This window comes from Phocoena phocoena, chromosome 16 (assembly GCF_963924675.1).
Source record: "Phocoena phocoena chromosome 16, mPhoPho1.1, whole genome shotgun sequence".
NCBI classification, from domain to species: Eukaryota; Metazoa; Chordata; class Mammalia; order Artiodactyla; family Phocoenidae; genus Phocoena; species Phocoena phocoena.
This window is the reverse complement of record NC_089234.1, coordinates 56,841,534-56,854,389: the sequence shown is the minus strand read 5'-3', so window position 1 is coordinate 56,854,389 and position 12,856 is coordinate 56,841,534. Positions and strand designations below refer to the sequence as shown.

The following is a 12,856-nucleotide window of genomic DNA, read 5'->3' as shown; positions in this document are numbered from 1 at the left end:
CCACCTTACAGACCTGAGTAAAATTTTCCATTGTATATATTTTAAAGGGAATTGCAGTACCAGTTTTCAATTTTATTAGATATTGCTAAGCTACTCTCCTGAGTAGTGGAACCAATGTACGTTCCCACTGGCAAAGGATGAGAGGTTAAGAGATTTGTTGTCCTTCATTCTCTATAGCATTCGCTATTGTGAGACTTCAAAGTTTGCCAACTATGATGGACAAAAAAATAATTGCATTTTGTTTTAATTTGCATTGCCTTTAGGACTAGTAAATTTGACCATCTTCTCTTTTATTTATTGACTACTCAGGTTTCCTCTTCTTTGAATTGTCTGAGATTTCCTTTGCCCATTTTTTATTATATTTTTATTTATTTAGGGGTATAGGTATTCTGGATGCTAATATTTTATTGTAGATGTTGCAAAAATTCTCTAACGGGTGATTTAAAAAGTAAAACGTAAAAGTAATTCTTTGCCACAGGTCGTTAGAAAATTTGGCAAGTACTTAAAGAGTTGAGAATTATTTGTAGTTCTTAGGATTCCGATTTACCCCGATTTCCCTGTTCCCATTTTAGGCATCCTTCATTAATCCAGGTAAAAGAAAACATTAAATATTTCCACTTATGTTTCTGTTATTTCATTCTTGATACACTGTGAGTGTATTGCTTCAGTTTCAAGGGGAGTCCTTTATTCTGGGGCAGGTAGAATGCAAATTTAAGACATTGTCTTGTCCATTTCTTTCATATGATAATCGTGCTTTTCTGAATCATGCTTCTAAGCATAATTTTCAACATCACTATTGAAAAGATCACATGGAGTTCATTTTGCTAAAAGCCAAGTCAAAGAACTGGTAGTTAGAACCTTGGTTTGTAGCGGTTTTCCCCAACATCCAGCCATGAAAGTCTCACCAAAAGGCATAGTTTGCAAAATTGTTCTCTTCCTGGATTCTTTTCCATGACTTGAGTTTATAAATGGACACTTAGCAGAAAAGTAATTAAGTGCTAGGCGAAGAATGATGACTGCAAAACAGAACTCAAGCCACACAGTTTTTGCTTTGACTACAATTGGAAATAAAAGTTAAATCTCTATTTTACTCTTGGTTACAAAACTCGTATGTTTTTCCCTGTCAGAGGTATTTGCTGAAAGGTAGTTTCTTCCAGTAATTTTAGGAAAAGCTGTCATCAAGTTGTCAGCAGCCCAAATGGAGATTAAAAGCACCAAGAAATATCACAATATAGCAACCTAAAACTCATCCTGGAATTTTAGGCTTTTTTAGCAACAAGGTGGAGTAGAAACATTGACAGAGAAAGAAGCTATGGCCTCTTATGGAGGAAGTACAGTAGATCTGTGGAAGGACATTCCCCATTCCTCTGCCGCATATATCCTACCTCGAGCATTGAATAGATGCCATATTCAGAACATGTCATTGTGTCTCATTTATCATGTAGGGATTACAGGAGACCTTGATGCCAAATGGAGAAACACCTGGTGATTCTAATGTTTGAATTTTAATCTAATTGCTGACTCTTTTACATTGTTGCAGCATCCTAAATGTCTAATGATGCAGTATCTTACAAATCTTGGGTACTTTTAAAAACATTTTTCTTGGTGACTGAACTTTGATCTTTCTAGACCCCAATACCTTTGGATCAAACTTTTAACACCATATATTTCTCTTGCTGCTGAGATGAAGTAATGCTACCCGAAATCTGTCTCTACCTTAGGGACAGAGCTTCTGCTTTTGTGGCATTCAGAACTCTTTCTGTAAGTCTCTACTGAAAGCTGCTTAATCAAACATCTCAAATGTCAGAAACAGGGTTTAAAGGGTTTTTCTAGCAAGTAGGTCTAATCTCCTACTTAGTTTTGATTCCTATAATGTCGATAATCTCTTTGGAGAAAAGGCCTCCTCCTACCAGGGCAAATATATCCCATAGAATGTATTTCCTTTTCCAGAAAGAAAAATGTAGCATTAATGAAATTTACTTTTTCATGAAGCTTGGAAAGGTTGTAAGCTTAGGATTTTGATCCTAGCAGATGTTCTTTTTTGGATATTAAAAAAAAAAAAAAAGTAGTGTTTGATTCAGAAGTCTCAGTAAGAATTGCAGTGGTGATGCTTCGTACTCCACGCAGCCACACTCAGAATGTGACATACTGGTCATTAGCTCTGAGTGACACCTGACTCTCCGGCTGTGGTCCTTTCCTCCTGCCTTAGCCCCCATGGATGTAGTGTTAGGGAAAGAGAGTTAGCAGCCTGCGTCACACTATATAGAATCGAATGGTTAAAGAGCCTTGTGTACAGTTAAAAAAAAAAAAAAAAAAAAAAAAGCATCTTCATAGACAGATTTCAGAATATTTTCTTTTAGACTTTGAAATGGCAAAGTTTTGTCAACAACCACTGTATTTCAAATTTCAGATGGGTTTTTCAGTGCTGTTGTAAAATGTAGCCAGAACCCCAGTTGCAGGGTCTGCAATGGTTTGTATCCTTCTCTAGGGTCACTTCATGCTGCCAGGCCTTTTGTCTTCAGCTTCCCATTATCTCCATGCCACTGGGTCCAGTAAACCAGGCTTGTTTGTCCCATCCACCCTGGGGGCAAAGCTCAGCCTCTTCACTGGTTTCCATAGAAATCTCCGCACAGTGAACATTCGATCTGTGGGAAGTATTGGTAGGAGGCCTGTGGCAGAAATCGAAATCTGCATCATTTCCTGCCTTCAACTTCTCCTTTCCTCCTCCTCCTTGAAGCTCAGCACAGTAAACAAACTATCCCCTTGTGTCAGAGCCCTTCCACCTGTACCAAGTCCCCTGAAAGCTTGGTAATCGACCCTACACTTAGCAGAATATTATCTCAACACAGACAACTTTTGCTTCCTAAGAAGAGTCTTGGTCCATAATATTTTCTCCAAACCCAGATCCCGACGAGACAAGTTGGGTAAATGAAGGTATTTAGTGTTTGGTGTGGCTTCATGTTGGTGTGGTTTTTTTCACGCAGGCCTCCAGTGACAGCGTTGCCGCCTCTCCGAAGAGCCGCTACACACCCCTGCCTTCTGCTTCCAGGGAACTCACCAGTCACCGAGGTAGGAACCCTGCTTTTTATTGCTCTCAGTGGCTGCGGGGAGGGACACCGGCCTGTGCGGAGCTCGGGGCTCATTACTGCTGTCTCGGCACTTTGGAAGGAACACAGTGCTTTTCAAGTCCTTGATGAGAAAACCATACCTGTCAAGCCTAGTGATTTTCACTCATATTCAACAGAATTTCGTGGCAGTCTATTGGGAAGGCAAATACGTCTATGGTGGAATATAATTTTGTGATACTTTTTCTTTAAACAAAGAGATTATCGTACTTAAAAATTACTAAGGAGGTCATTTCCTCCAGGGAAAGTGATGGAGAGAAATTAGGAAACTCACTAATATTTGTAAAAGTGTCACTGTTTGGGAGTATAATAGTTGAAATCTGTAATTTCGAAATGAATGAACTCTACGTTACAGCTAAAAGGAATTCCAGTTTGCCTAGCAACATTAAGGCGAATCAATATGCAGTTTTCCCTGAATTCTCTGATCCTTGAAACTTTAATTTGGCTTACCCAGTTCTTCCAAAGCCTTGAATTCCTATTGCCATCTCTAAAGTCTGCAAGGAATATAATTTAAACATGCTTTATCCCTAACCTGGCTGCTCAGGCCAAGGACTATGTGACCAGCTTTGTTGGAATTAGTTAGGACAGGAAGAGGCCACGTGATGTAACTTGTTTACCCCATTTTATTCTGGTTATGACCACAGTCATGTTTCGTAATTGTGAATCTACCTTCCAAGGATAAGTAAGAACAGGCTAAGATTGAGGGCATTACATACTTTAAACATTGCTTCTCCAAGCAGGAAATTACCCTTGTACATGCAGGGGACACTGAATAAGGGCTCTTCCAGCTTTGTCATCCAAGCTGCACAGCAGGATGGGTGGGTCGGAGCCAAGTCTGTAGAGATTATCAGAAAGTAGAGCTGGCCCTCTAAGGAAGACATGGAGGTTTCAGGCAAATGGCACGCTTATATTCTGCAGGAAACGGTCCATAGAGTAACGCAGGATTCCAGGTGTCTGTGACTTGGACCTGTGTTGTCTGTTTGATGTCTGGGCCCAGTGGAACTTTTCTACATTTGAATATGTGTTGGTTCAATTAGGGTTCAACTGTGATTCCATTCAGTAAGTGTCAAACTTGTGAAAATCAATTTTGCTCAAAGTCAGGTAGAATAACTAGCTGCCGACATGTTGTATTTTGAGGGGTGTGAACAGATCTCTTCTGCTGAGTGTCCTTATGAAGGTTGTGAGTATATCCCTTTAGAGACTGTTTTACTGGGTGGCGGGGGGTGGCGGGGATTCCTCTAGGCAAACAATAATACGCTCTCTAGAAGGAATAACAAATTAAGCCTAGCATCCTATTCTCATAGATGGTCTCTTGCATTTGAATAAGGGTAGTTTTAACTGTGTAGCCTGTTGACTACATGAGTAGGAACTGAAGTCTCAGAGCCCTCAAGCCTACTTGAGTTGATGTGGCCACGAAACTGAGATTTCACAGCAGGAGGGACCCCATAGTGATAGTCATCAGTAGTAGGGCAAAGGTCATCTGTCGTCGTAACAGTAAAATAAAGAATCTGAACCTTGAAGAAATGGAATATAAAACAATAGTTTTGAAGATATTTTGGTTAATATTTGGAATATGGAAAAATACCTAACATGGTTAGAGTGAAAATAGGCCCCCTTGAATGGTATCAGAGCCCAACATCAATAGGGAAAACATTATTTAAAGGGAGCCAAGAGCAGATGTCTTGAATTTCCTTGAATTTAATGCATTTGAGGCATTAGTTGCCTGATCTGTGCTAAGTACTTGGATGTTGAAAAGAGCAAGACAGCATCATGAAACGACGGCCAGGTCTTTGGACTTAATGTTCATGAGGAGACCAGTAAAGAGAGAACCAAAGAAGCCCATTAGGCTGAATTATTATTGGACTGATGTGCGTGGGGAAAATATGTGACTGATATATTTCACCTTGGCATGAATCATGCAGTGACAAATGAGGAAAGCCATAGTTTTCAGCATCCAGAATGAAACCACTTAAGGCCATCTTGGTTTATTTTGTATTTAAGTGAAAGAAATGATTCTAAATTTCTGATTCCATAAATCACCAAACTTTTTGAGTGTCATTTGTTAATATTTTCATGGCAACAGCCTACAAACATTTATCCAGAGAGGTACTTCCACGTTGTGAAGGCAAATTACACCAATTCTTTCCCAGGTGAAATCCTCCATGATGTTTGAAAGTTGGTCTATAAAGTCCTAAGTGGAAATTCTATTTGTAAATAATTTTTGGTTCATTCGGTTCCCAATCTCTTTTCATTCCGCACCAACGACTACACAAACTGGTGGGCAGTAGTTCATGTGCAAATTGCTAATTTTCTATGCTTGCCATCTTCCCTTTGCTTGTCCTTTTATGTAACTTCCAATGTCGAGTATGATAGGCCAGAGATTCATGTCCTAAGGACTGTAGATTCAAATGCAAAGGAAGTCTGGGCCCAGAATAATGATCAGGAGACAGGGGACTCTACTTTCCCATCTGTAACGTGTAGATAATCTAAACCTCATGGGGACAGTAAAGCCCAGTACTTTGTTCTTCCTGCATGAAATTTTTACTGATCTTACCTGTATTGAATTTTTCCCCTAGTTGAGGTACTTATCATATTTGTTTCTATCTCCTTAGTGCCATTGCTCATATTCTGCTTTGTATGACAGGGGTCAGGTCTATGTATGTCTTGAACTCCTCATAAATGAAAGCTCCCTGAGGGGCAGTACAGATTCTAACTCTCCTTCCCTTTCACATCATTAACTCCTACTCATTCGTCAGGTATCAGCTTCAGTACAACAGCTCCAAAGAAGATTCCTCTGATCTCACCCTATCCATTTGCTTCAGGTCAGTTTTCCCTTTTCAGGGACTGTCTTCCCAGATGGCAACTCTTGGCGGTGGGGCGGAGCGGGGGCGGGGGGGGGGGTTGGTGTGGGGTAGGGGGTGGAGGTGCTGATGTCTGTTTACTCGCCACTATTTTCGCAGTGCCTGGCACAGGGCCTCCTACTTAATCAGCGATCAATAAATATTTGTTCAGTAAATGATGAGTAATAGAAACCCAGGGGAAAGTCAGTGACTTAGGTACCTCTTGTTGGTATCTAAGTACCCCCGTTGCACGTAAATTGCGAGGTAACTTGATTGCATCTGAGGAAAGAAACCCATCTGCCTTTGGGGGTGAGCACATATTGAAGGGAGTGGCCTGTCTTGTGGACGTCAAACCTCAACTCTGTTGCTTTCAGAAACCCACACACACCATCATGGACTGGAGCTGTATCTATTGGTTCATTGCCAGAAGGCATTTAGCCGTATTGCACAACTTCCAAGTAGATAGTTATTTTAATGTCAGAGTTTCCAAACGCTGGTGTTTTGATGATGGAAAGGACTAGGATGAATTAAAGCAACTCATGGAATTATTTTACTAGAACAGAAGTTCTCAAAGAAGGGGCTGGAAGTTCAGTAAGATGCAGGTTGTGGTAAAGATAGGGTTTTAGAATGGTCCGCTTAAAGACTCTCTGAGAATTCTTCTCTAGGTCTGAGCATGTCTTCAGAATATGGGAGATATGGGGCTATGCCAGTGATTCCAACTGCTACCTAGTGATAGTCTGCATACATACTTACCTCCTCAGTGGGTAGCCACATTATGAGGAATGTTGAAACGTTTATCAGAGAAATGGATATACCCCTGCATGCCGTGTAGTGCCACTCTTTATCTGGTAGCTGTTAGAAGCAGAATTTGCATCTTTATAGACCATTGTGTCTTTTGGGAAAACATTTCTATTTAGATCATAGACCATAAATAAACCCAATAAGATGGAGAGGGTAAATGTTAGTTTTCCCATTTAACAGAGGAAGACACCCCCCCGCCAATTGCTAGGGGAGCTGAATCACTCAGCAACAGAGGCAAGGAAAAAACATCCAAGCTCTGTGTCCTAGATTCCCAGGCCACCCCAGACCTTTGTCCTTTACACAGGACACATAAAGCAATCCGCTGCCTGGGGTGCATTTCGAAAGCCTGTGCTAAGGCTGTGGTAAAGTACAGCGTCCTTGCCAACTTCTGTCAAAAGAGTTGCCTGTTACTCCCCTCCCTCCGCCCTTTTTTAAAAATTACAAATCTATACATTCAGGAGCAGAGATAGTTTGAAAAACCAAAGGGAAAAATGCTATGGTATCAACCTGAATTCAGACAGGTAAAATTGAATGCACGCCATTCAAATTATGAAGCGCTTTAATGTAAGGAATGAGAGGCTTACACATACAGGAAAGGACTGACAGGGAAGGTGTCACCCAGAGTCTCACCTCTGTGACCGGTGATTCTCAAGAGCTTGCTGAAGTTTCTGTGCATCTCAGGAATACTTGGGAATCTCCTCCTGACTTCCTCGGTCTGCAGCACCAAGGCGGCGGTGATTCTCAGGAAGTTCTTCAAAGGTTAGGACTACCCACGCATTGCCCTGCCCCTCCTCTCTGGATTTCCACATCATACTCAGTGTCTCTCTTTGGCCCTCTCTAACCGAGAACTATGCACACAGGGAATTTTGGGAAATGTAGTTTCTAGTTTCTCCTGTGAGCTGCAGAGAAAACCTCAGAAGGGGGTAGTGGTGATGCCCAATTAAAACAGCCAAGGGCTTCCCTGGTGGCGCAGTGGTTGAGAGTCCGCCTGCCGTTGCAGGGGACATGGGTTCGTGCCCCGGTCCGGGAAGATCCCACATGCCGCGGAGCGGCTGGGCCCGTGAGCCATGGCTGCTGAGCCTGCGCATCCGGAGCCTGTGCTCCGCAGCGGGAGAGGCCACAGCGGTGAGAGGGTGAGAGGCCCGGATACCGCAAAAAACAAACAAACAGAAAAACAAAACAGCCAAGCCGGCACATCTACCATAATCCTACCTTGCCAACCGCTATCACGTTGAGGGTCCCATTCCAATTGTTTGCACGCACATTTTGCAAAGTAATTGCAAACCCAGTGAACATCCCTGAATTATTACATTTTTTCCCCTGATGCTTATACAGTCTTGAAGATGTGCCATAGTTAACTTGTCAGATTAAGCATTGGACTTTAAAAGTATGAAAGAAAGAAAGCCAGAAATGGAGGGGAATCTGTTACGAAAAGCTGCTTGGAGATGATAATACCCCGCTTCTATCCATCGTTGGCAATCTTGCCATTATTTTTGTTGACACAGTCCTTAGTAGCTCGTCCTCTTCTCCAACCAGGGGCTTGGTCTGTTTGTTTTGGAAATTGATTGCTGGGACCATCACAGAGTGATTTACGTAGCAACTTATCATAATTAGTTATCGTTTGCAGTTTCCTTAATGTGAGTTGCATTTTATGCTTAACAATTGATGTTTCTGTATTTCTCCATGAAGCAGCTCAATGTGTGTCATCCAAAAAAGAAAAAAAAGGTGGAAGGAAAAACTGCTGGCGTTTTTTAGTTTTATTTTTTTAAACAGTTTCAGCCTGAGATATCATAAAATACCTTTTTTCAGAAGCCATAAATGCAGAGGGTTTTGCTTCAACTATTCAAATAAGCCAAAGTGAAATGAATCAGAGGAGAATTAAATGGATGTAGGTGAAGATGTGTCAATGTAGGCAAAGATGTTTGGGATGGGGAGATGTTGGCCAGAAAAACTGTACACCAGCAAGCAGAATACTTCCGGGAGGGCACAAGATGGGGCTGCTTGATAACCAAACTTCATCACAATTTGTTTTAGGCTTATAGGATTTGGAAGCAATCTGTCTCTTTCAGACAATTTAAAAACCTTTTTCTATTTTTCATATTTGTACCATTTTGCTAATGTCAACCCACGGGGAATGTGAAAGCTTAAGTAGACTTGATCATTATAAACAAAATCCACGCAGAATAATAGCAAAGACTCAAGGAAAGCAGGTGCATTTATCTGGGTTCTCTTACCAGTTCAGCATCAAGGAGTCTTTTTGCCTATTGCTTGTTGGTTCTCATTGACCATTTAAAGAGATGGAACAAGCAATCTGATGGTTATGGTGACTTTGCCTGGTAGGTCTCACCTAAGATCAGACCCATGACTCAGGCAGCCTGTTTATTTGCTGCCTTCAGTCTTCCAGAATATTTTGATCAGTCTTTCAAGGGAGCTAACCATCACATGGTTTCTCATAAAATGTGACTGCTTCATTGAAGGTTCATAGAAGTATGATGGATCCAACTCTCCTCTATGGAAAGTGTATTGAAAGCTGTGGAAAAAAGAAAGAAACAAGGAGGTGGGTAGGGAGAGCAGGTGAGGGAGAAGGAGAGAAAAAGAGAGAGAGAAGAAAACAGAAAAAGAAAATCACGTTGGCAATTGACAAGGAAGCCTTCTTTGCTGAGGCGGACACGGTTGGTCTGTGGGTCCTGCCAAGCAAGTACATGGCCTCGGCTGCCATCTCTCAGACTCCGTGCTGTGGCTTTGCCCTGGCTGTGTGAGGAAAGAGTGTGTTGGTTCCCTGTGCAGAGCTATTATTAGCATTTTCTAATTATGTAAAATACTTTCCTCTGATGACATTTTCAACAGAACCCCTCACTTTAGTTTTTTCTTCCCTTCATAATGCTTTCATGGGCTTAGAATCTTGGTGGAAGTCTCAGATGCTGAGAGATGCTAATGTTTCTTTTATTTAATCGAGGTGACTAGTGATTTGACAGTAGTGGTTGACAGGTTTATTTTATCTGTGTGGCAGCGGGAGTCTATTTTCAGTCTGTGCACTCTGTTCCTAAGTAAAAGGACTTTACTAAGTGCTGAATAAATTGTACTTTCCTTTGATTCTAGGCCTTGCTGAAATGGTTTAAAAACAGTAGTCTGGGTCATCAAATTCATTTCCCTGCTGCTTTGCAGGGTCAATAGCTTCACTCTGTGTGGAGCGGGGCTGGGTAGATTGGAATGGAGGGTGGTGTAGATTAAAACTTCCACATATATATAGACAGATGTGCAAGTGTGTGCTCGCTGTCTGGGAAGCTGGCAGTGATGGAAGAGCAAGCCAAGTGGAATCTGAAGATGGATGAATCTGTTAGACTATTACCAGGATTGGCATGGACTTTAGCCAGGAACTTGAAGCAGCCTCCTTTAAGTGTGTGAAATCCATGGGGGTCCATTTCGTATCCTTTTTCTTCAAGGATGATTTTTCATTTGCAGTCTCTGCAATTGCTTTATTTCTAGTCTTTGGGCAGAACTGTGTGTACTCATAGGCACAGAGGGGCTGTGGAGTTGGTTCTTCCGTTCCAGAGCAAAGCGAGGAGGGCAGAACGGAATCTGGCTGCACACCCCCAACAGCAATCAACCTTCCTTCTGTAGGATGAGAGATCGAAGGATAACCCTTGCTCCAACAGACAGACCAAATACAAAATAGTGATAAAAAATACGTCCCTCTGTTTAAAAAAAAAATGGAGGGTCCGGAATTGACAGGGTTGAAGATTCTAAATGTCCTGAAGTTTTAGAGACTTGAGCTGTTTCTTCTCCCTTCCGTTGCAAGGGAAGAGCTGGGACATGGTCAAATGTGTCTCCTGAGATGACAAGTATTGCCCTGAGAACCGTCATTCAAGGAGTCCTCCAGTATGTCTTTATCTTGTATCCACTGTGAACAAAGTATATGTTAGGGTTTGTGGAGAGCTCAGAAACAGAGAGCATGGAATCTGTCTTATAGTTTGATTGTGGAGATACCAAAAATGAAGCAATGCCAACCAAACAGATATTATATATTATATAATTAAGAGTTGCCTCACTTGGTAAAAGCCATGTAAGTGCTAAAACTGCTTAGAAAAGAAGGGAATCAGTAAAGGCTAGAATAGTCAGGCGTGGCTGTTTGGAGGGTATTGGCATTGAGCTTTGAAGGACAAGTAGGGCATGAGTAGGTGGATGGCAAAAGAAAGGCATTCCAGAAAAAGGAAATGGGTAAAGAAAAGGTAAGAATAGTTAGAACTGACTGGAGGAAGGGGCCCAGTTTTGAAAAATTCAGAAATAAGTTTACTTGTAGAACAGATTTGTATTATGGCAGGCCTTGAACAGGCAGAAGCATCTAGATTGGATTTAAAGCTGTGCTATATGGTTATTAATCTGAAAGCAGTATGCAAGGGGATTGGAAAGAGAAGAGCCAGGACTTGAGGAGGCCACTGTGGGATGGCCTTGAAGGGAGTGTGGTCCAGTTTTGGAAGCTTTGGATTTCTTGACACCAAGCTATGTGACTGCAGACTATACTGCCTCCAAACAGCAGGTTTCAAGCAAAGGTAATTGAGGCAACAATTTGGTAACAGATGGGGAGGACAGCTGGGGCCAGGACACTGGCCAGTGGAGCAGGGGTGGGGGCGATGTAAAGGGAACCTTACAGCCATGGTGGAGTTGTGGTTTGAGGTTGCTGATGGTTTGGTCTCAGGGTATCCCTGGCTCGGGTATCAGAGAAAATGGACAATCAATGCTTTTCCTCCCCATGTGATTCAAAGTCTTTCTGACGTTGGTTTTTGAAACCAAAATTTAGAGCCCAGCAGCAATTAAGATAATGGTGAAATAATCTAGCATTTGATGCTGAAGGATGGAGTAGCTGGCGAATAGGGGAAGAAATATGAGAACGACTCTGTAACAAATGCAATTGGCTGACTTAATGACTGATTATTGTTAGAGGTAGAGGGTACCAGAGAACAGACAGCTGCAAGGAAGCTGGCCTGGTTCATGGGAAGCTGTAGTCTCTGCCTGTAGCCCTTCTCACATTCCTCCTTGCAGGATTCTCCACTGCCACTCAGGCATGAGCTATAATCTGGCCTGTTAAACGGAAGACTGCTGGAATTAATGTAGTGGAGCTCGTGGCAACAGGAACAAACATATAAGAAGCAGGCAGGGAAGCCACAAAAATGTGTTCTCATTCGAGCCTTTGGCTCAAGATGAGCTACATTCTTTTAAAAACGAATAAGGGCTCAGGGTGTTTTATTCCTGAATCTTGGGTTTCTGGAAGGAGAGCTCTTTGAAAGCCAATGCTTTTGGTCTAGATTGTTCTGCTGGGAGCTCTGCCCAGCCTTAACTTCCTAGGCCCAGGTCTTTCCACTCATTTGTTTCCCCTTCTCTTAGAGAAAACTTTACCCCTGCCCCAGGTTTTTCCTCATGTAGAGCTTTTACAACCTTTTTGGAACAAATAAACAAACATCTGGAATCGTGTAGTCCATTTAATTAAAAAGTTTGCGTTTGGCCAGAAATGGTAAAATCATGAAAAATGGCCTGTCGGTGAGCTCAAGAAGGCCAAACGATGACGTCGTTGGCTGCAAGTGGATTGAAACTGAGTGAGTGAACACCTGCTCGGTTCAGCCTTCTGTCCTCCTGTTCCCCCTTCCAGCCATTAGTATTTACTGCTCTGGTTCTTCATCCGTCCTAATGCAATTCTTGGTTCAGGCTGGTCGGGGGACGGGGCTGTTACTTTTCCAATAACTTGGGGTTTGTCGGGATGTGTGTACTTTATGAAGGGTGTGGAATTGGGCCTTTTGACTTCTCAGTTCCCTGAATCAGAATTCCATATGCTTCAGGTCACTGCTGGGGCCTCTTTCTGTTTCTTCAATCAGTCAGCCGACCGTGGTTTTTTTTCAGACGCACTCTGGACTGGGAGGTTGTGGGAAATGCAAGGGAAGCTGTGGGCTCTGCCTTCAAGAAACCTGTAGTCTAATTGGAGAAAGAAGGCCCTGCACACACAGAAAGCAGAGGTCAAGCTAGATGCAGGAGTGCAGGAAAGGGAGAACGGAAGCATGGGGTTAGTGAGAACAGATGTATGCGCAGGTGGCTTCCTAT

General features: G+C 42.3%; 1 protein-coding gene across 1 annotated transcript in view; it reads left to right on the top strand.

The window, feature by feature from the left end:
• Positions 1-12,856, top strand: part of LRMDA (leucine rich melanocyte differentiation associated) — a 1,124,791-nt gene that overhangs the window by 883,871 nt on the left and 228,064 nt on the right. Inside the window, exon 6 of the mRNA XM_065894827.1 lies at positions 2,985-3,069. Coding sequence (XP_065750899.1) covers positions 2,985-3,069 — 85 coding nt within the window. The remainder of the gene's footprint in view (positions 1-2,984; positions 3,070-12,856) is intronic.